General features: G+C 32.3%; 2 protein-coding genes across 2 annotated transcripts; one reads left to right on the top strand and one right to left on the bottom strand.

The window, feature by feature from the left end:
* The first annotated feature begins 12,562 nt into the window (after positions 1-12,562).
* LOC128155774 (cholecystokinin receptor type A-like) lies at positions 12,563-16,112 on the top strand. The gene is made up of 2 exons (XM_052817624.1): positions 12,563-12,978; positions 14,480-16,112. Exon 2 carries the CDS (start codon positions 14,487-14,489, stop codon positions 15,627-15,629), a length of 1,143 nt encoding a protein of 380 aa, XP_052673584.1. The 5' UTR covers positions 12,563-12,978; positions 14,480-14,486; the 3' UTR covers positions 15,630-16,112.
* Positions 16,113-17,364: 1,252 nt separating this feature from the next.
* Positions 17,365-22,531, bottom strand: LOC128155383 (uncharacterized). Its single transcript, XM_052817074.1, has 9 exons — positions 22,162-22,531; positions 21,302-21,908; positions 20,939-21,118; positions 19,580-19,747; positions 19,406-19,447; positions 18,947-19,142; positions 18,710-18,796; positions 18,533-18,628; positions 17,365-18,324 (listed from the first exon to the last, which is right to left on the bottom strand). The coding sequence occupies exons 2-9, from the start codon at positions 21,898-21,900 to the stop codon at positions 18,046-18,048; spliced, it is 1,647 nt and encodes a 548-aa protein (XP_052673034.1). The 5' UTR covers positions 21,901-21,908; positions 22,162-22,531; the 3' UTR covers positions 17,365-18,045.
* Positions 22,532-24,264: the final 1,733 nt, after the last annotated feature.

Below are 24,264 nucleotides of genomic sequence, written 5' to 3'. Positions count from 1 at the left end.
CCTCTTTTTAATTTTGGGATTCAGTGGAAACCTGATTGTAATTGTCACATATACCACCAAAATGAAATCCAAACACGACGACAGATACTTCATACCAATTCTTGCTGGCGTAGATCTCTCAGGTTGTATCGTCTCGACAACATTCATTTTACTGACCAATAATCAACCTTACAAATATCCAAGTTCTGTGATTTGCAAGAGTTTGAATGGAATGGCATGCGGTCTTATTGTTGCTTCTATTTCTCTGTTGTTGGTGATATCAGCACAGAGATACCAGAAAATATGTCGCCCATTTGGATTTCAGATGAATTTGCAATTTAAGCGGATTGTTACGTCATTTGTATTCATCATAGCAGCTGTCTTTGTATTCCCATCATTTTTTCTGTATGAAAAAGTTGAAGTCGTACACCCAGTGAAAAATATCACCGGACATAGATGTAGTCCTTCAAACAACACCGTGAAAGTTGTCGAGATCTTCGGAAGAATACTTATGGCCGCTGAACTTATTTCAATTATTTGCATGTCTATTCTTTATGGGCTAATCGGTTACAAGCTACTTAGAATCAAACAAGCGAATTTAAAAAAGCATTGCCAAACTACAAATATTACCATGATGACACAGGAAGCCGGCGTTTCGTCTAGAAAAACAAATACTATTTCCGGAAAACAATACTCATTGATGTTTATGTCGATATCGTTCGTCAGCATTCTTTGCTTTTTCCCGCCATGGATCTGTATTATATTGGAAACAAAGAACAAATCGTTTTGGGATCATCTAACGTATGAAGAATCCCAAGCATTTATCATCATGCGTGGATTTTTTGTGCTGAACTTTGTGGTGAATCCATTCATTTACGGATTTTTCGATTCAAAATTTCGCCAAAACGTCAGTCATTTTTTAGATAAACAGACAAAATAGCTATGAGGTTGCGTATCGTTTTGTCAACAGCTGTAGATATAGATAATTCATGTTTTAAAAATGTATAATGAAAAAAAAATTGTGTAATAAATAAAACTAACCCGTTAACAAGGCTCCGTGGTTGTAGCAATTCTTAGACTATGTTGATCTCAGACATATATTGATGAGGAGATAATTAAGCATGTAAAACATTCATATGAAAGCTAATATATATAGTAATTATATGGAATGTTTCTTGACCAAATGAAATTGTATGGCATAAATGATTATTTACTAAAGGACAAAGTGTATCTGATGGTTAAATTAATTACCAATCAGCCTTAATAAATTAGAAAAAAAATGGTATAAATGTCTACATGTAAACTAAGCACATTTGTTAAGAACTATTATTCAATAAATCAATTTAAAATAACTGTTTTCTGTAAAATTGTCAAACAAATCATGACAGTATCTGTATGGCAAAAGATGATTTTTTTACTCTATTTAAAAGCATGTATGACTGTTTGTATGAAATTAAGTTAACTATCATTTTTTTGCATTCTTTAAATGGACAAAAATACCATGATCTTTTATCATAAAAAATATTATGTCAATAAGGAAAAAAAAATAAAAGTATTGAAATGTGCAGAGTTTCGTATAACAAAATACAAAATAATGTTTGCTAACTAAGAGGAAATGACTTGTACATGAATGTGCATAAAAAAGGAAATCATTATCATTATTTGTTCGTGTTGGCATTATACCTCAGTCATATTCCCAGGCTTATCCCCCCCCCCCATTTTATTTTCGCCCCTGTCATATTCGTTGTCAGTGGGCAATATCAAAACTGGACGAATACAGTCTCAACCGTTTGCAAGTGTATAAGGGCAAAAATAAAATACGCGGTGCGAAAAAATTCTGTATACAGTAAAAACTCCGTCGTAAAACATGTTTTCAAAAATCCTATCTCGGGAGTATTTATTTTCTCTTGGCATTAGTAAATTGTATGCTTTCGAAAAAAATGTGAAATCATTCTGTAAGAATTTTTCAGAATTTGCATTTTAATCTCTCTCTCTTTCTCTCTCTCTCTCTCTCTCTCTCTCTCAATATTTATATGGTAATTCTCTCTCTCTCTCTCTCTCTCTCTCTCTCTCTCTGTCTCTCTCTCTCTCTGGTAATTTGAAAACGATTAAAATAGCGTGATGTACATGTATTATTTTAATGATGAGGAAGGAAAAATTTGCAAAATGAAGTCAACTCGAGGAAATAATGTTCATTGCAATTGCGTAGTTTGTAGAATCCGTCGATACACGTATTTCCACTGGTGACAGTCCCTGTTTTTGATCGACACTAGTAAAATAGAGTCATACGGTCACCAAATGATGCAGATATTTTTTTCAAGACACGTAAAAACATCAACACATGTAAAAAGATAAATGTATACTCAAATCAATTTGATAAAACTGTAGGTCAAAAGAATGCTATTTTTCTACCTACATGTATGTTATGCGATATAACATAACTTGGGGCAGGTTACGCTTTATAAACCGCGAAGCGATTTATGAAAAAGCGTAAACTGTTCCAAGTTATGTTATACTCGTATAACATAGGTAGTAATTAGATTCATTCCTTAAGATTTACTTTTCTACCACTAAAATCAGAAAATAAGGCCCATTAATTAGTTAAAAGACGTTAATTGTACAAAATGTAAACGTAACGTCAAGTGGATTAATACGTTTCACACGAGTGTCGTATTGTGACGTAGGCAATTTATGTTATACGATATATAGGAATTTGATTAGCCAATCAAATGAAGCAATACAATCAGAATTATTCTTTTTGTTTATTATTTAAATTATTTTCAAATACCATTATTAAAATAGAAAATCATAGATTGATAAAAGAATTAAAGTTAAAAACGATTAAGCGAAGCGCCTTACCGGACGGCAAATCTGTATATCAGCGCAAGATATATGGAGAAATATGTGCTCTTAAGACAATTGTGTGAAAGATCTGGTGAAAAATACGTTTCATATATCCATGTATTACATGCATATATAATCATTAAATATTTTTAATGATTTTACTCTCTCTCTCTCTCTCTCTCTCTCTCATCAAGTTACGGTCTGTAATCAAACAAAACAAATTTAATATGCATAATATATTATATAAGAATATTGGTAATGGTTTAGACGATGCCCTTTCACTGACCCTGTACTAGGTTTTCAGACAAACGCACGTTGATGAAAAAATCTGTCTGTCCGTCCGTCCGTCTGTTTGTCTCTCTCTCTCTCTCTATCTCTCTCTCTCTTTTATTAACAGACTTTCTAAAATAAAATCATTACGATTAATAAGGAAACATTTCTTACTAACTGCAGCGCACTAATTGGGATGCACTTGCAAGAAGTGCATTAATTCATCCGGATAGCAGCGGTACGCTTTAGATGTCGTCGATTTGATTAACGAGTGGCGAACAGAAATCGGTCACCCGACAGCTTTCCACCTCAGTGTTTCGTGTTATCACACCCAACTCATTTTAGTTCCCAGAGGGTAGGATATGTATAAATCAGAAATTTAATACATGTTTTTAATATCCTTGGGCATGTGTTAAATAGATATTAATAATATATACGTTTATGTCACATATTGTTATTTGAGGAACATGCATTTTTTTAGAAGAAAAACAATAAGAAGACGCGTTTGCTATTTAAATTTGTCAAGTAAACATTTCGACATTTTTATATACGTTATGGTCCTTTCAAGACGTCAAGGTATCATGTACAGTAAAATGGAAATCTCTATGAAAATGTTTGCTTCAACAAGAAGAAAACAATCAACAACCTTTGATATTACTTGAACATATGAAAGACATAAGATATAAACCTCCTCGAGGCGATGAAGTTGAATGATTTTCAAATGTAGAACTAAGATCTTAGACCGGCCGCTAGACACTGCTTATGTTCTAAATTTCATAATGTCAGTTTTGCCCTTCCGTTATGAGATATTGGGATTTAAAACATAGCAAAACATTCAAAGCCTTATTTTTTTTCAAGTTCTATTGTGCTTAAGTACAAATTCTATAAATTCAAAGTATTCATTATTCAAAAATAAGTTCAGACTCCATCCTTGTTTCTTGATTTTATAACATATATTGCTAAAGTGCAAAGTCTGAAAATTCAAGGTATTTGTACATGTACGTGTGAGTTATATGTAATAAATAACAAAATGCATTGCTGAACATATGCAACCATGAACCTCAAATGGAGTTAAGCTACATGTATAAATACGGGTATGCTGAATACATAAATAAATGCTTGTTTCGACTTTTACAGTAATTGATTATAAATATTAACTATAAATAAAGTACACAAATTTAAAAATTCAACCAATACAGAATTTAACAAAAGCGTTAAAATTCTCTAATCAAAACACAAAAGGGGATCGAAAATGATGCATATGATTATAGTCTGTCCCAAGTTATTGCTTCCATCGCTTTTTGATGATTTTTAATAAAATAACACATACCTGTGAAAGAAATACAGTTGAAATCGTTAAAAGGGAATGTTTCCAAGATATTTTCATTGAACAATTATCCCTTTCCTCTCAGAAAAATTCACAGGAACGAAAACAGATTCCTTACGGAGATTTATAATGGGGAATGTTTACATCTTTTCTCCATTCGGAATACACTCGGAATACATCGCGCAATTTTTTAACGTTATCATCCGGGCTTATAAATGGCTGTTGCAATGCAAAATCTCCGTAGACTTTCAATTTCGGGATGTGTATTGAAACCTGAAGCGGTAGATGGGGCGTTTCAAAACAGATAATCTGGACATTTTTATATTAGTGGATAAACGTTGTTTGAGCACAAAGGTATTTACTGTTATTGAAATATCAAGCAAAAAGTGGTGGAAGCAAAAACTCGGGACAGAGTATAAAAACACTGTAAATGAATGATTAATACCGAGCGCAGCGAGAGGCGGGCGAAGCCCGCCTCGCGAAGCGAGGATTAATGGTAACACGTATATATAAGAAAATCAGTAAAAAATGAAAGTTGAATCAGGGGTACTATGGCCAAAAAAAATTTCTTCCAGCCATGGGCGCCGCCATATTGGCAGCCATTTTGTTTTTTAAAAGGTAGTTCGATCATTGATTGACTGGTACTTATCGATGTTTATTGCCCCTAAATTCGATTAAATAAGTTCCAGTGTTTCGATAGAAGGTAATTTGAATTAAAAGAAATTAAAAAGAAAACCAGATTAGTTTCAGTAGTGCTTCAATCAAGAAACACGACTTGTTCTATGTATGTCTTATCAAATTATCAGATGGAAAATAAAAACATTAACGTCAAGGAACTGATCTTTTAGATACTGAATAAAGTATTCAATTTGGTTACCGCGGCATTCATATGAATTTAATTGATGAACAATGAAAGAAGAAATAAAAAAAATTAGGAATAACGTAACTCTTCGGCTATTTCCGAAGACAAGACGTGTACGTTTTACGTTTGTAACATGACGTCATAATGTAGACTGAGCATGCCACGTTTAGTTTAACTTTGACGAATGATTTGAGTAGGCAACCAGGCGGATCCTACTGTGTACGTTTCAAATAAATTTAGTTCTATAAAAATCAAACTCCACTGTGTTAAATCTGCGCTCGGTCCAACGGTTACACCGTTTACATATTAGATTTATATAGGAACTCTCATGATTTGCGATGGTCTATGATTTTTTATCCAACGAGTTGGATAAAAATCATACACCATCGCAAATCATGAGAGATTCTTTTTATCACATGTTTTCACCGTATTTTGTTAAAACTCAATCTTATCTGTAGGCCTAATGAAACATTGTAATTTTGAGCCGCGTAACACATTCGTTATTAGACGTCAACAACCTTACGCTCGGAAAAAAGTTCCTTGAAGATTAACAAACAAGTATTGAATTCTCTAACATATTGTTATTAATTTATGAAAAAAAATGAAACAGCATGAAGTGCTTCACATTTATAACTCTACACTTTTCAACTAAATTATTCTGTTACTTTTTCATTCTACGTCATTCATCCCCTCCTAAAGCTACGTAATGTTCAGTTATGACGTCACTTGGCGTAAGAACACACAGTGGCATATCAAAAATTTATCACATGAGTGATATCCACTGCATATTGAGATTAATAGAATCATTCATTATTACGAGTGTGGGATAGTGAAATTCCACCGAGGGGACAAGATTCACGGTCTAGGACGAGGCTTTGCCGAGTCCTAGACCGTGAATCTTGGCCCCGAGGTGGAATTTCACTATCCCACACGAGTATATAATGAATGATTATTTTTCTCGCATTATATTACCTTAAAAAATGATGTTTGACAACTTTCTGTTATGACGTTCAAAAGATTACTTTCGGTTTATCCCTCCGCGTGCTGCAAATAGTGCAAGTCAAAATGAGAGCATACGACAGTTTTTTAATTAAAAATATGATAAATTGTAATTAATCAAGCAACACAATTACTTAACGGATAATCTCAATGCACCATTTTGCATTCCCCTACAGCAGACAACGTTTGTTTACGTTTTAAAACGGCGTAGTAATACACAGTGTAAGACAGAAAAATCTCACACTGCTGTCTCACACCGGACAAACCGATCTCACACCGGTGATAATGCGAGAAAAACATGTGATAAAAATATTTAATTTGTGTTAATAACAAGTGGACACAGAATTTTTGTCTTTTTATTTTTTTAGTCTTATTTTAAAAAAGCGTTAACATCACCAAACAATAAACATGACTTTTAGTACTTTGATTTCAACACTTCCTGATGTGTGTACGCGCACGCTATTTTTTCAAACTATAAAAGCCGAGTTAAGTGATATTTTAGTGACATACATGTACACTTGATGAAAATATCAGCATTTATTTGCGTTTGAGAAGATTTTTTTCACTTGTTAATATCGTGAATAGTGTGTGAACATTTCATCCAAAATTAATATATTGTTATTTCAAAAATCGTACCTGCTGACTGACTGTAGAATATATACTTTTTGTTCCTTTCAATAGGAAAAAAATGGCGAAATCAAACATGACTTTTGATGTTGAGGACTGGAATAATGAATATGCCAGAAGGTATTTGGTAAGCACCATATTGCAGTCCCTCTTCTTAGTTGTTGGATTCAGTGGAAATCTGATTGTAATCATCGTGTATACAACCAAAATGAAATCTAAACACGATGACAGATACTTTATACCTTTTCTTGCAAGTGTGGATTTAGCCGGATGTCTCGTTTCAACAACTTTAATTTTACTGAGCAATAATCAACCTTACAAATATCCAAATTCTACAGTTTGCAAAAGTTTGAATGTCGTGGCTTGTGGGCTTATTGTTGCCTCCATTTTTCTGCTGTTAGTGATATCTGTACAACGTTACCAGAAGATATGTCGTCCATTCGGATTTCAGATGAACATAAAATGTAAGCGAACTGTCGTGGCGATAGTTTTATTGCTCGCAGCAGCCTTTGCCTTTCCAACAATCTTTCTCTATGAAAAAGTTGAAGTTGTTCACCCTGTGAGAAACATCACTGGCCATAGATGTGGACCTGTTCCTAATACAGAAAAATTTGGAGAGATCTATCGCGGGATAGTCATTGGGGCAGAACTAATGTCCGTTATTTGTATGTCTTTTTTCTACGGCTTTGTTGGCTACACCCTAATAACAAAAATGAAACCAACAAGAAAAGAGCATGAAAAAGTAAGTGAATCACGAGCAACCAATTCAGAATTCACTGGAGATGAATCCAAAACTACAGGGACAATTGATGATACAACTGACGTTGAGCTTCGATTAGACAAAAATGGAGGTACATCTAATAAATTGGAAAAGAAAAATGAAAAGACAAGAAATGCAAAGACTCGCACCGGAAAGCATTATTCCTTGATGTTTATGCTGATTTCACTGGTCAGCATTCTTTGCTTTTTCCCACCTTGGATATTTGTTTTACTGGAAACAAAGAACAAAGCCTTTTGGAATCATTTAACGTACGAGGAAACACAAGTATTCATTATCATTCGAGGACTTTTCGTGTTAAACTTTGTAGTAAATCCATTTATTTATGGTTATTTTGATTCCAAATTCCGACGAAATGTTGCTAAAGTCATTTTTTCTTTCTGCAAGTAGAAAGTCTTACGTAGCAACACATACGATGTACTTAATGTTCACAGTAAAAAAAAGCAATTATATATAAAATCAAACAATATGCGTTATAAGAATAACGTAGACATTGTAAGGAAGTTTAAGACATGTGTATTTTTGTTATTGTTATAAGCTTCATTTTAATTGTATACAATACTAGTATAACAATCACTTAGGAAATTCAGGAAATTCAGCAATTCATTAGGAAATTCAGCAAAAAAAAAAAAAAAAAAAAATACATTTACTTGACTGTATTAAATAAAGAATTGAATATTATTAGAAAATTGTATAGCTAATTAATGCGGTAAAAGATAACCTGTGTTATCCGTCTCCCACTTTAAAGCATTTAAAACCATTGAATTGAATGAACGATTTGTAAATATATAAATGTTAAAATAAGAATGAAAGTCAAAATGAATTGAGCTATACATTTATGTATTGATCACGTGTTAATACAAAATCCTGAATAAAATATATGCATTTACAACACTTCATTTTATTAATCAAGCAATCTTTAAAATTTATTTGTATTACACTGATCATCTGATCTTTTATTTAATGATTTTTAAAGATATATTTTATTTGTTGTATGTTTATACCTCATGTTTTTTTCTAGAAAGATCAGATATCAAGTTTTGTTAGTTCTATCACAAGCAACTACCCTACTCTTTATTTTATAATACAATATGGGATGAAATGTGAGTATGTGAGAAGTGAGAGAGTAAATGTTTCATAAAATGATTTATATATTTAACCTTTGTTTACAATAAAAAAAAAAAAAAAAAAAAAAAAAAAAGTTTTGTTAGTTTATCTGATATTAAGGAAATACTTTTATAAACGATCGTTTTATATACTGGCTTATTTTATTTTTTAAATTATTAATGCAGTGCAGTTTCATGTACATGAAAAAAATACAAGTTCCGAAAGAAATTCTTCATTACATTGATTGATTTAATATTATTAACCATCAACGTAATCTAAAAGATGTGGTCTGATTGTATTTTACATTGATACGACAGACTACATACTTTAAACTTTGGTATAAAGTAATTTGAGGCAATATATAATAAATTTTGATAACTAAAGACTATCGTAAAATCATGGTTGACCAAAACACTGATATAAAGGGTGAGATAATGGATAACATTTTATAGAAATCATCTGAATAATTCTTCGCCTGACGTATTTCCAGCAAATATACATGTAACTCACAATCATGTTTCACATGCACATTAAAGCGACCTCGGGCAAAAAATAATGATTCAATTTATAGTCCATGACTGTACCGAATACTATAGATATACATGTAGTTTGACGAGTGGAGAAGATTGTATATTTTTTATTCTTAAGAACTTGTATCGTTCCTGGAAAATGATAGAATGTTTTAAATAAAATATAATGTACAAGTATTTCAGAACTCTCTCCTGAGAAGGATTACATTGTATTAACAACAAGAATAAAGTTTATTAGATTGATTTACACAAACACTATTTCATAAAATCATACTTAGGTATATACTATCAACAAACAATATACTTACCCCACTTTTTGAGAATCAATGTGTAGAGCCATGGGGTATGGAAGCAGACGATATTGAGATGTAACAGAAGAACCACTTAATGTTTCCCTATATTTTTACAGCATAAATACAGAGAAAAAAAATGAAACATATTATATTACATCTCTTGATTGTGCTAACATTGAATCCATAGTCTTCCATAAAACGCCTTGAATATATCGTAGAAAAGATTGTAAATGTTTTTAAAATGAATATAGGAACGTCTATGATACAATTAAAGTAAAGAACAATGGTCGATTTATAATTCCGTAATCAACGAGGGTTTTTTTCAAATCGTATCTCTCTACATACTTCTAGAAAATTTAATATAAATCATAAAAGTAACCATTTGGTCGTCATGTTGGTTCTAAGGTGAGCGCTCGTTTCTGTTCAACACATCACTGTTTGCCACTATCGAATGCGACAGCGAACGCAAGCGTTGATGTACACGCCTCTAATTGGCTTTCTGTAAGAAGGAAAGAACTAATTACTTGGGAAAGCAATACTTAAACAAATGAAGCTATGCATGGTACATTATGAGCATATACTTACTGTAATACGATTACATTATTTAGTTCAAGTGATTTAATTAATAAAACCATTACATAGATATTGAATCATCAGTGGAAATAAGCGTCGATATTATATCTATTTTGAAAATTTAGAATCAATTCACATGAATATCCCAATTCAATTTAAAGCTGATTTTTATTACAACTTTTAATACCAGTATTTGAAATTCATATTTCTATCGTATTTTGAGTGAAAGTTAAGAAAAATAAAACCAGATGACATGATAAAATAAATGCATCGTAAATTCTGTCCATAACGATTCCTAGACACGATACTGACTTAATAAAATTCATGCATAGAGAATTCTGGTGATTAGTTCGCTTCTTAGATACAATACTCTGTTCACTTTAAAACAACGAACATATTGGGATAAAACTCCAACTTGATAACCACATCATTAGGGACGTGCTTTTTCTTTGCTTTTGTATATTTAGCTGCCTGCTCTATATTTAACAGCTGTAACCAAGATTTTGTAAAGAGGCATTTGTGCCAATCAACAACATGCATTAGATCCCTAATACCGATTCATCACTTCTTCGATTTTCTTTAATATGACAGTAAGCCTCGAGGAATTAATTTGTTCATTCATCAGCTTTTTAATCAAAATGATAAATTTTGTTCTGTTTGTTGCCTAAAATTCTGGGTTAACTTGTTCTCCGGTAAATCAACTAGGCATTAAGCTGCCAAGACGTTTACATTTGAGGCGATTAGTGTCAAATTCAAAACAAAGAAATATCTTTTGATTATTGATTAATAATAAGTATTCAACATTAGCGTCAACTCTATTTTTTATGTTCCATTTTACGTAAATGGTACGTAGGAAAATTTCTAGTGTTTAATTCTGATTTGAATTTTTTTTTTTATGTTTTATACTCCCTGTTTACGGGTGACCTACACATGTTGTAATATAACTTAATACATTGTCATACTTTCATCGTCTTATCAACATAAAAACTATTATGTCGTTTGAATTATTAAAATTGTTCGCTTCTAATGTCATTGTCCATATATCTAAATCACCTTATTGTAAATTTACCAGTTTTTTTTTTTGCCATCTGTGATATCGACTTAAACAAATAATGTGGTTAAAATGATAATCTAAGAATAAGTTTTAGTGATATCGATGAAGATATATATTGAGATAAAACAAAAGATATATACATTATAGTTATATCAACATATACATGTATAAATTTTCATTTCTTAGGAACATTGTGCGAAAATAATGTCATTGAATGAATTTTGCGGGGTGGGAGATCTAGTTGTATGCTATGTGCTCAGGTCGCTAACTTATGGAATTACATATAGACTGACTTTGGCAGATTCTTTGAAATAATTGAAATTCGTGAGGGATTAATTTTCCTGGATAACATTTATCCGATCATTCATTAATTTTAATCCACAACGAATTTTGAATATTAGTGTTAATCTTTTTATAATACAAGTGGTCCAAGAAATGTTGAACCCATTAGCCAATGCTAAAAATAGCAATCTATGAATATATTTTTTTTATTTTAAAGCATTAAGATATCTGTATTTGTCATCGTAGTTTCATGTGGTAGACATGAGCAGAACTATGACCCTGATTCAATAATCATATTGTTAAAACGGTTTCCCACTGATGAGACTTTAATATCACAAGATCTGTAAGCAAATTAAGTAGATAATAACCCTTCCCTTCAACTAAAATTAAATCTAACTACAATTGAAATGCTATAATGCATTAACTATTCGCATGAGAGTTGTATTTTCTCACCATCATGATTTAATGCGAGTCTTTTCTTAACTCGCGTTTTGAAATGATTCGCATGAAATCATGATAATGAGAAAATGCACCGCTCTTGAGGTCAGCCGTTCATGCATGATTTTATTTAAAAGCAAATACAATTATATTTACACTTTTTTAACGCTTTAGAAAATTATTGCTCTTAAATGTAAATTAAATGTTTTACAATCGTTCACAAAACTTATATCACATGTTTACATAGAAAAAAAAGCAGTTGAACCTCATTTGTATTGCTTTTTCATCTTTTGACAATAGTTTTGGCCATTTCTTGACAGAAACAAGCCAGGTCAAGAAATGCTAACATCTACAAGATGGCCATGCAGGTAACATTCATACTGGTTAAACTCGTTAAGGTGATTCCAGTAAAGATAGAAACCACAAGATACAATTTAAATCATTTGCATGAATAAAAGACCACGATCCTTGATATGCTGACAATACAATAAAACAAAGGACAGTTTATCAGTTCAAACGCAGCAGTGTAGGCCTCAATACGCTTTCGCACTCTCCGCATGCATGTGCATATAAAATGCTATTGACAACTTTCTTTTTAAGAATACTGACAAGTTTCTTTACCTCGTGTATCTTTATGATTTGTAAAAACTTGGTCTCTTTAAGATTATCTTATTTGACGAGGAAAAGTAAAAACAAAAATATTAAGATCTAGACAAGTGATGATGCTTTTAAAAAGTGGGGTTTTTTTTTTAATAGAGTAGACTTGCGTGTAACAATTGCTGACCAAATCAAGGGGGCGGAGATCAATTAATAGAGCCGTCATCTCTAGAGAGGTGATATTGATCAAGCAAAGAAATATCCCACCGTCAATATTCGTATAATATCATCCAGATTGCAGCGCATTGCTCGGCACCCTAGCAAAACTAGAGGGATGTTAATACCAGGACTTATGTACAGCTCTATATAATGAATACAACGTGACCTGTAGATGACTTCTGCTAAGCAGATTGGTCAGGTAAGAATAATTTCATATTACAATGCTCATTATAAACTGTTTGTTTGTCGGTGGCAAAGTAGCAAATTGAAAGGGGGGGGGGGGGGCTAGACTTATCAAAAATCTTCGCATTGTGTTAGTTGAATAATTTCAGCGTCAATTATATAAGCGTCAATGATATATTTCTGACTTTCTTCTTTAAATTTTGAAATGTTATTAAATTTAACTGTTTAAAGTGACGGAAAATCGCGACAGCAGCAGGATGATAAAGTTAAAACAAAACAATTACATGAACATGTTGTATTTCATCGTTGCGATACGTGTTAGACACAAAAAATTCAAAATAGCATAATTTTGTCAAACTTTTTTGAAGATTTTCCTATAAAAAACTTAATCCGTTTAAAAACGTACACATATTAAATAAAAAACTTTTTTTTAAAATTAAAAGAACTTAAAATCTCATCGCCTGAAAATTACTGTTACCACACACATGGTGTATAGATTATGCAAGTGCCCGCTCTCGGTGTTCATTGGAATTCAATAATTATATTCAAGTGTATTTTCCCTTAGAAGTAATCTTCTAAAATCCTTTTACTTTATTGAAAAAAAAATGAATGCATATTAAGTAAGCCCTTGAGCAACTTAATCTTTTATCATGGCATATATTTAAGAACTAAATGTACACTTTAAAGAATATTTAAAACTGTAAATTATAAATGTATCTTTTTCCGGCAAGTTTTAATTCCCCGAGTATTATGCAGAATCACATATATTTGACTAAAACATAATGAGTATGGATAGATCGTTGGTTGTTTATAATACATGCCGTCACTACGGTTTGTAATCACATGTAACAATATTTTGCTGGATTTAATGCGACAGATTGCCAATATTTGTTTTTTTATCTAATTTTAATTTTGCTCTTTGCTTCGTTTAATAAGTATGGGTATCTTTTAATCCTATTTTTCTGAATTTAATCTGCAATTTTTTTTATGCATAATTATGTCAATCGTGGCTTCAAGTACAACAAACTGTTCAAATGCACAAAGTAAAGCAATAAGCTCAATAACTGCTGTTTTAAAATTTGAACCTCTAAGACACTTGACTAGATTGCATGTTCTAGTGATTAAAGAAAGAAAACTAAAATTATCCTTGCAAATGCGACATCAACTCAATTCATCAATTTTTCTAGAAAATATTTAACAATATAATTGGCTCTACATAATATTTTTTCCGTGTTGTTTTGTCGAATGTTTCTGATGAAATATAGGCCACGGTATCTCTCTTCGTCTATTGTTTATCTTCCTGGCATATGAAGCATCCTTATCAATATTATTTTTTTCGTTTTTTTATGCATTCTTTCATGCACAGAGACGGGTGATAGCGTCTCAAGCGATGAAAGTTTTTGTAAGATAAATGAGTTCTCATATTACATTCATTGATGTAAAACTGAAAATGTCAGTAAAAGCAAAATATTTGGTATGTTTTCTGTTTGATATTTTAAACTGAAATTTCATGACAGAAAAAGAATGGAGGTCGAGACTCTAGAGGACTGGAACTCGCAGCTATCGCAACAGTACGTCATCAGTACGTGCATTCAATCCTTCTATTTGGTCATCGGAGTCGTCGGAAATATCTTGGTCATTGTATTATACAGAACCAAGATGGAATCAAAAAATGATGACAGATATTTCATTCCAGCAATAGCTATAATTGATCTAATTGGATGTATGTTCTCCATCACACTCTCTCTTCTGAACAATGAGCGACCGGTGATGTTTCCGGGATCTTTTACTTGCAAACTTATACAATTCGGAACGTGCTCCTCCATCATTTCATCTTTGTTTATGTTACTAGTAATCTCCATTCAACGATTTCAAAAAATATGTCGTCCGTTTGGATTTCAAATGAATTTGAATCACAAAAGATTTGCCACAGCTGTTGCCGTACTTTTAGCGTGCAGTTTTTCAATACCGATGCTTCTTCTATATCAAAGAATTGAAGTAAAGCACGAAACTAAAAACATCACCGGATATATCTGCGGATCCGCCCCAGGAACAGAAAAACTAGGTGATAGCACGAGAGCCATTTTGATAACCGTGGAAGTGGGAGCCGTTTTCAGCATGACTATCTTTTATGCACTCGTAGGTCGAAAGTTAATTGAACAGTTTAAAATGTCACGAAAGTTACATGATATCAATTCAGTGTCTGGCACCAGTAACAGCGGGAGTAACGAACGCTCAACGATAAGGACGGTCGTAACTATAGACGCAGAAGTAACCGACCAATCCAGCAAAACCGACACTGACAAAAAGACATTCTTACGAATGGATTCTCGAAAAGAATCATGTTCAAATAATTCAAAGAATAATTCTACAAAAGTTAAGGACAGAAAAAAATCAACAAATTCCGCTCGTCGCTATTCAGTCATGTTTATGGTCATTTCCTTAATTGCTATTTTATGCTACATACCACCGTGGACGTTTGTTATTCTAGAAGCTAAAGATTCTAATTTCTGGAGAAGCTTAACATACGAAGAAGTTCAAATTTTCTTAACCATACGTCGCCTGTACATTGTAAATCACATTGCCAACCCCTTTATTTACGGATTCTTTGATCAAAAGTTTCGAGGTGAGGTAAAATCTTTGCTTTGTAGTTGTAAATATCGATAGCAGTGAAATTGTACATTTTGGTCGTCTGCTAAAACCCACAACAACGCACACTGTGTTATTCGCTTATTGCTTTTAAAAATCCACTTTTGATATATCAGAAAAAAAATATTTTTGTAAATAATTAATTGTATATGTACAGTCTATTGTCATACGTTTAGTGTCACTAACCAGGTAATATACATGTACCTGTATGGCTAACTTTCACAATTTTTCACATGAATTTGACATTGTATGTTTTCCTTTCGTATTATCTCTTCAATTATGAATGTATGTTGTGAATCGGTGGATTTTGCCAATAAATTTTAGATTTCATTGTATTGGATGCATGCTCTACAGGGTAATTGATTACATTGAGAGCATACGCCGAATACTTTTCATGTCATTATCCACTTCTGTAATCTATCGTCTAGTAGATAACACTTTATCTTAATCCTTGTTTACACGTTCAAGAATAAATGTTTTCTTTTGCTCATCACTTGGGCCATATTTCGTTACGATCTCTTCAGGCTCTGCACACTGTCATTCAAGAGAAAAGCCATTAGGAGATTCAATTTGTCCATCCTCTGGGGATCAATATGTAATCGGATATTATTGTGAGTTAATTGTTAGGTTCAATTTAATTTATTACTTTCTAACAAACTGCTATAAGTCATGAAAACTCATGCATTTTGCACATCTTATCGGGATATATTTATTTTCCACTTATTTGTCGCATGTAAAGTCTGTGGAAAGCTACTGCAGTTATAACACTGTAAACCACACAGGGTACCGAAAAGTTGAATAATGTTTTATTACAACGTCACACACGTTCAAGGTTGTTAAAATGACAATGCTGTCACAGGCGAAAATCAAAGTTCCAACTTGTGGCTGTTACAGTGGCTCTTCCATTATTTTGAACTTACCCTTAGGATAATACGGCGATTTTGAGGTATATTTCACATTTAAGAAGAAGGCAAGAAGTTAAAAAATCTTTAATATAAGCATTGAATGCTTAATTTTTGATATCGTCGGTCCTATAACACATCAGGCCGTGATAATGCGCGGTATTCAATTTGTTTGCACGACCTAGTGTTTAGGGCTGGCGATATTCAATGCTTAAATGTTTTAGCATTCATGACTTTGTTGCATTTTCTGAGAGAGAAAGTGAATGTTTAATGAGATTCAATTCAACAACCGTTCGAACATGAAATTGTAATGGCGTATTATCTTGTAGATTTTAAGTAGTGACTACTGGTCTCAAAAGAAAAATTGATTAACTTTAGATCATGGCTTTCAAATCAACCAATTTATCAGATAGATGTGAATCCTTAATACACGTACATTTGTACGTATCAAGTATACTTACAGGGTTGTAAAAAAATCTATGCCTGTTTTGATGCTTTTGTTACAATTGAGAACAAAATTGAATATACACAATGTCTGCTATTTAACCATTTTCAATGTTTTTATATATACATGTACTTGAAAAGGCTATGCCATTTCCATTTTAAAAGAAAATACAAACTTTATCTGAATCAAGAAGTATAGAAGATAGGCAACTCTACTTACATGCGCGGATCTAGAGGGGGGTCGGGGGGGTCCCGACCCCCCCCCCCCCCTGGAAAATGACAATTTATTAAATTTACATAGTAAAATTATCGCGAAAATATGCCTCGGACCCCCCCTGGCAAACACAATTATCCTTCGGACCCCCCCTGGAAAAATTTTTTGGATCCGCGCATGACTTAAGTTAAAAATCCGTAATTATTTATCATGATGTGTGATGTTAACAAATGGCAACTAAGGAAGCAACGTTAAGAGAGAGAACATCTCCCGTTAGATGTCGATTTGGTTTCTTATTAAAACATATCTACAAGCAGCTGTGCTCTTCATGAATCTTGCTATAAAATCAACTAATCGTTTGCATTTGCAGATGTTTCTAACCGCTGGTCAATGTTTTATTTACATATTTGCTGTATCTAAAAATACGAACGCACTGACGCATCATTGACTTTGTAAACCTCAAACCTCTTTTTTTACGCTATAATTATTGATAATCGAAATCTTATTATCAATAATAGAAAACAGACAACTCTTCAGCAAAGAAATAAACTTTCAGTTCTTTGGGTGAAAAATATGTCATGATATAATATGATAGTTTTGATCAGTGACAGAAAATTTATAATGAAAGGATTCTCTTTTACGAAAGATAACTCTAACATCAGAATTTTCAGTCGAATGCGATATCTGTTTAATGTTGCCCCTCAATGTGTGCAGGATTTGTCGGCATTTAAATTACATTATCAACATGTTCTTATTTTTTCTTAATGAAATTCTTCATACCAAATTTATTCATTATAACATAGCAGGAAAGGTATGATGTATGTATACAAATGTGTTCTGCTTGTCCAAATGTTAATAAAAGATCAATAATTGATCATAACGGTTGCATCACACCCTTCTGTAATACCGGTCCATCAACATGGAGCAGGAGAAGGGGCCAAACCAGATAACCACATTGACCTCCACACTTGGTGTATTCTTTGTACAGCTCCCTTTTGAATGGATCGCCTGGTTGGTAAGCAAACTTGAGACACATGGGAACCTCTTGCATGTTCATCATCCAACAGGTTTTTATGCATTTTGTGATAAAGGTTTCACATGTTATTATATAATCACTGAATTTGGTCGAAAAATCAGGATTTCTGAGAAATTTCTAGGAAGAGAAAAAAGTTGTTCTTGCATGGAAGTACAATCATCTCAGTAAACAGGTCAATAGCTAAATCTTTATTAGATTTTGACTGCTATGATATCTTGCATTACAAATTGAACGATCCCCCTACTTTAAAACCTTTACTTTTAGGTAAAGCATCCTTTGAAATTATTAATATACATAACAAAAATGACAATAAAAACAGTTTTACCATCTGCACTAATTCAGCTGATAGTGGTCCACATAACATTTGCATCTCTTTTGCTTTTCTTTCTCGATCATAGGTATCCTGATCTCTCGAGAGATCCTGTGTAACATGAAATGTTAATAATAAAACTATGTTTATTTACTTAAAAGAATGAAAGCAACAGACATAAAATAAGTTTACCTCATCATCAGCGTCTAAGGGAATTCCAAAATGTTTCAAATTCTGTAGTTGGTCTTTGCTTAATTCCTGACAACTTTTAGATATGCTCTATTTTAACAAAAAATAACAATTTTTAGATCTACATGTATATACGTCTTTCGATATAAAAGGGACAAATGGATAAGAATGACTCTTGCTAGATGATATCTCATTTTATTAAGCTCTTGAATCTGTGCACAACTGAAATGCAACATGTACCTGCAAAATGTCCAGTAAAATATGAATACTTTCTATTTCGCTTTTATCTGTGATAAGATTGTCAAAGGCATCTGTCCATTCATTGTCATAGATCTCAGAGAATCTTTCTGCTATTTTGAGTGGTCTGTTGTCATCACTCAGGTCTGCAATTATAGGGTTTCCATCCTTCAAACGAGACCCCGCAATCGAACTTAATCTAAATAAAATATAGGAGGATTAAGCAAGAGAAACAGTTTTAAAATTGAGTTCCTACATCCTTTTTTAAAAGTTTTCACATGAAACAATGAACTTAAGGGCAGGTGTTATACAGATGAAAAAATATAATCTACAATTGTTTTATTTATCAGAATGCTTCCATAGTAATAATTATGAAAATGTTCATTGATTGCTGGTTGCCTGCCCACATTTTTATACATATTTGTTTGCCATTTCTTTAGAAACTGTAATGATACAGCTTACCGAGTGATGAGGGACTCTTTTTCATCTTGTAGCTTTGCGACTCTGAATTCAAGTTTAAGAAACATAAAAAAAACCACAAACGGTAAAATTGAAATATTGTAATAACTGCTCACATTTTTAAAAGTGATTTCAAAATTAGAACTTTCATAAAGTTGTTCAGTAAGTGCTACCTACTGAGTTAGGAGGGATTCTTTTTCATCCTGTAGCTGTCTGATGTTGATTTCACGTTCTATACGCAACTTGGACAATTCTTGATTTGTTTTCATTAAAGCATCATTTTGGTTAGTGATGTCAGTTAACTCCTCTTTCTGATTTTTAAATTTCTTTTCTATTTCGGAATCCCTACAAACAGAAATGTTTTGCAAACATATGAGAACACTGACGGCAAGGGTCAATTATTTAAAAAGATATTAAGCAACAAACAAAACGATTTCAAAATATTGAACGGACAACAAAACATATTGAACCTTGTTATGTACATGTATGATCTTGAGACCTCATAATCAATAGGTGTCATTATCTTCTTGGGTGTGCCGAGTTTTATGTCTGTTTTACAAATGATTCTGAAGATTTTGATAAGACAACTCATAGTCTACATGTCAATGTAAAGAGTAGTTAACACTGTCAAGACATATGCTTTTAAAATAAAAAGAAGTCATCTAATGTTAAGAATATTACCAGTTTACTTAGTTTGATATATATATATATATAATATATATATATATATATATATATATATATATATATATATATATATATATATATATATATATATATATATATATACACACACACACACACATATATATATATATATATATATATATATATATATATATATATATATATATATATATATATATATATATATATATATATATATCCAATGTTTATCAAAAACTTGATCTACCAGTCAATGTCCAGAGTAGATAGGCCTTCACATTTCAACTTGTGTCTTTAAAATCAAAAAGAGTGTTGGGGTATATCGAGATTGTATACAGATGTAGAGGTCGTGTGAAGATGACCTCCTATCGATACCTGTCAGACTCTGACGAGTGTAAGGAGAAGGGGTGGTTTTAATCAGACTGGTATAAGTAGCGTACCAATAAACAAGGAAGCAAATAAAAATATTTATATTGACTCATTAATTTCTTCTCTGATTAAAAAATTCAAAGAGATAAAGAGATTTATTTCAATTATGTCTTCTTCTTTTTTATACTTTTGAGGTTGACGCTGTCTGGATTATTTCATGATCGATCAGAACTTAATTTAGTAACACATGAATAAGAGAGAGGGAGAGAGAGAGAGAGAGAGAGAGAGAGAGAGAGAGAGAGAGAGATATGTAAACAGTGTAATGTTTACTTTAATGTATCATATGGGCTATGAATTGGTGGAAAAGTTATGTAGCTTGCTAACGCGGTTATGTATTTTTTCTACAATCCTGTCTACCTTCATACCCAAATTCATGAAACACAAATGTATTTATCGTCTTAATTATTAATTATGCTTCTTAAATACATGTATATGCCTTACTTGTATTCAGGTTGTTGTTCATGTGCTATTCCTTTGCTGTCCATGATTTGGTAAATCTGCAAAATCGCCTCTTTGATCTTTTCGTGAATATTGTTGACCTGTTTGCTACTTTGCTGTTTTCCAATGACTTTTCTAAAGCCTTCCTGTATTGTATCTACAAGAACTTCCATCTCTTGAATCCTACGGTAAAACAAAATAAAGTTAAATCATTCCAGGTCTTTGTTGTAGTTTTATTTCCAAATAAGTTTGTTTCCCAAGATTATAAGAATTTAATATACAAGATCAATTATTTATAAATTATTTCAAGAATAAGGAATTATTTTGGCTAATTGTTACATTCTAAATTTTGATGTAAAAACCTACAATGCATTTGGAGAGATATCGTCAGTTGAATCTGGATCCAATAGGTCTTGTTCTTTGCCTGTACTATTATGAACCTTTAAGTCAGCTTCGACACAAGCTTTTTTCACTTCTGAAACTTCTGATTTAGATTTACACATTCTACAGATATAATCACATTCTGCCTGTGTTTCACTTTTCTCCGAACAAACTGGTACGAACCAAGTAGTGTTACTTCTGCTTTCGCTAACTTTTGACTGTTCACAGTGTCTTTGTTTGTCTTTCACTTTTTTCTTTGGAGGTTTATTGGGTTTATTGTTATTATTTGAATTGAAACTTTCTGATGACACTGATAATGTTACAAATGTACCATCATTTGCATATTTGACAAAATCATCAGCATCTTCTGCATTGTCGCCCCTCGTAGTGCTCATATCGCTCAGTGTTATGACCGGATCATCAAACACTTCGGTGTTTGAAGTGATGTCGGGGGGATTTTCAATTGCATCGGAGATATCTTGTCGAAAGCTTACGTCAAACTTCCTGAAATTTCCACCCGAAATTCCCTTAATCGTGCCACTTGTTACTTCCTTTTTTCTTTTAAACAGACCTGGTTTTTCCATTATTATTTCTATCCCCATGAAAAAAAAAGTATTTGTAGAGATAAAATTTATTATAAGTGTGCTCAAAACATGAAAGAATGTATAAAAAAAATAATTTTGTTACTTTCATTTTCATTTTACATAGATTTTTGAAGATACTTATATACTCGTTGTTGGTTTTAAACAAAAAATATACTTATATCTTTTGGAACGATGAAGAAAATAAAAAAAATGAATTTGACTAGCAAAAATTATTTACTTTGTAAGCAAAAATAAACAAACCTGATTTATCAGTCGATCCACAAGTTTTGAGTTGTTGATAATGATAGATGAGATCCAATTTTTTCCTCTGTGTAGTCAGGTGTAATCAACAAACACATATCACGGCGATAAATGTATAGATTGTTATGAATGCTTGTACAAAAGTTTCAGGGTTTAACATCCAACATCTAGCTTACCGATATAAGAATGAGCTTATAAAGAATAAAACTTCCTCGTTTTTCCCATTGGAAATACATGTATATGTCTGGTTTTCAACTGCTAAATTTAAATGGCATTTGCGATTCAATAATAGTTCAAGTAAAAACTGTTTAGGTATATGACATCGTGTATATACGACTTGCCTTTGTATATCCACCCGCAGAATGAGTTACTCGTTTATCTACGTCGTTGGAGGGGTTAAATTTAAACTGTCTATGCATACTGATATGTTTGCACTTGAATGTGCATTTGCACAGCAGAACTTGTAAGAAGACAAAATTGTGGGCTATCGGTCGAAATTAATGAAATATCAATTCTTCAAGGCCATCTAGCGTTTACTGTGCCAGTAAGAGTTTAACACCATAACCTAATAGATTAAAGCAATGTACTTATATGTAAATTTATCGTTCACACATGTACAAGGGAGAAACTAGTAGGTCAGCACTTGTTCAAGTATTTAAAACAAGTATTTATAACACGTATTTCAAAACAATAGTGGAAGACATTAATATTGAAACAATAATTTAATCAATTGAGGGCTCAAACTCTTCGAAATTATTTGGCAAATGTTAAATCTAAAATCACTGTGTTTGTTCAAACTGTGACATCCTAAAATATTCTATTTCCCACGCTTTTGCAATTTTACATATCCAGCAATATCTTACACTTAATAATAAGAATTATTTTAAGAGCAATGAACAGAGTTTTGTCACACTGGGCGCTTAAAATAAAGTTATAAAAGAGGATTTGGATTTTGAGCCAAGAATTCTTCCTCATGAGGCAGTAACTCCTAAGCCTCTTGCTATATGATATGCTTGCTCTCTACTATCAAGATTTTCTCTCTTGATTTTCTTGTCAGAAAAACATGCTCTAGTAATTATCAATTGATTCAGACATAAAATGTTATAGAAGAAAATTACATGAATTTCAAGCCTTTGTTAGTCTGAATGTCTATATATATTCAGAGAATTATCACTGTCTTCACAACAACCACAACTTTTATCTTTCTTACGGAACCCTTTTTTAATATCTTTCCTCAGTTACAGTCAATACGCATTGCAATTACAAGAATTCGAAATATGTACAGGTGTGGGTTAAACTTTATTTGCCTTTTCATGAATACCTTAAAAAGGAATGAAAATGAATATTAATAAATCTTTAATTTATCTAAAACGCCCTAGTTTTTTTTAGTCCCTAAGATGATTTTGCCTCAGTATGAAATAAAACTCAAGCGCAACTGTTTGACGCAGTTTTCACGGGGTGAAAAATCATGCATGAATAGGGGTATTTATTGATATACTCGTCCCGAAAGTAAGATTGGTTTCTTTCTTACTGGAAAACGAGTATTTTAGTAAATTTCTCTATTGTTTGATTAAATATTACTAAGTCCTCCTTCAGAGGGCCTCTCTGGAGAAGCTTTCTGCTCAAGTTCTTGGGCTTTCCAATTAAGCAAAAAATCAACAATGGAATGTATGACGTAGGCTTCAATTAATGGCAACTTCCCGGGCATTTCTAACAAAACATTGTTTACAGAAGTGGCGATTGGGGCGTCTCTAACAACCCACTCTCCTCTTTTAGTAAACTTAAAGCAGGACATTGTATTGTATATTCTGTAGAGAATTAAGCTGAGCTTCATTAAATGCAATGATACACCCAAAATGCACCACAGAAGAAACATTCGAAATTACACAAATTAATGAGAAATGACTTCATTTTACTTCATAAAATCCGGTGATGTAGTAATAAGTTCGATAAGCTTTCCAAGCTAACCGGAAGGTTTAACAACTTGCAATTGAGATGTAGGGTACTGCTTTCACATCTTTGTATATTGTGTGCAGCAACAACGTTATACACCAATATGGCGATTGCAAGAAACGATATGACAGTCTGTGTCAACGCACTTTG

Source organism: Crassostrea angulata, chromosome 7, assembly GCF_025612915.1.
Source record: "Crassostrea angulata isolate pt1a10 chromosome 7, ASM2561291v2, whole genome shotgun sequence".
NCBI classification, from domain to species: Eukaryota; Metazoa; Mollusca; class Bivalvia; order Ostreida; family Ostreidae; genus Magallana; species Magallana angulata.
This window is presented reverse-complemented; position numbering and strand designations above follow the sequence as displayed.

What these genes read in the sequence shown, in the direction of transcription:
- LOC128155774 (XM_052817624.1), top strand. Translation starts at nt 14,487, where the DNA reads ATGGAGGTCGAGACTCTAGAGGACTGGAACTCGCAGCTATCGCAACAG.
- LOC128155383 (XM_052817074.1), bottom strand. Translation starts at nt 21,900, where the DNA reads ATGGAAAAACCAGGTCTGTTTAAAAGAAAAAAGGAAGTAACAAGTGGC. An exon ending in AAAGAGTCCCTCATCACTCG is followed by an intron (nt 19,143 to 19,405) that starts GTAAGCTGTATC and finishes TATTTTATTTAG; the next exon opens with ATTAAGTTCGATTGCGGGGT. An exon ending in CAGCTGAATTAGTGCAGATG is followed by an intron (nt 18,325 to 18,532) that starts GTAAAACTGTTT and finishes TTCTCTTCCTAG; the next exon opens with AAATTTCTCAGAAATCCTGA.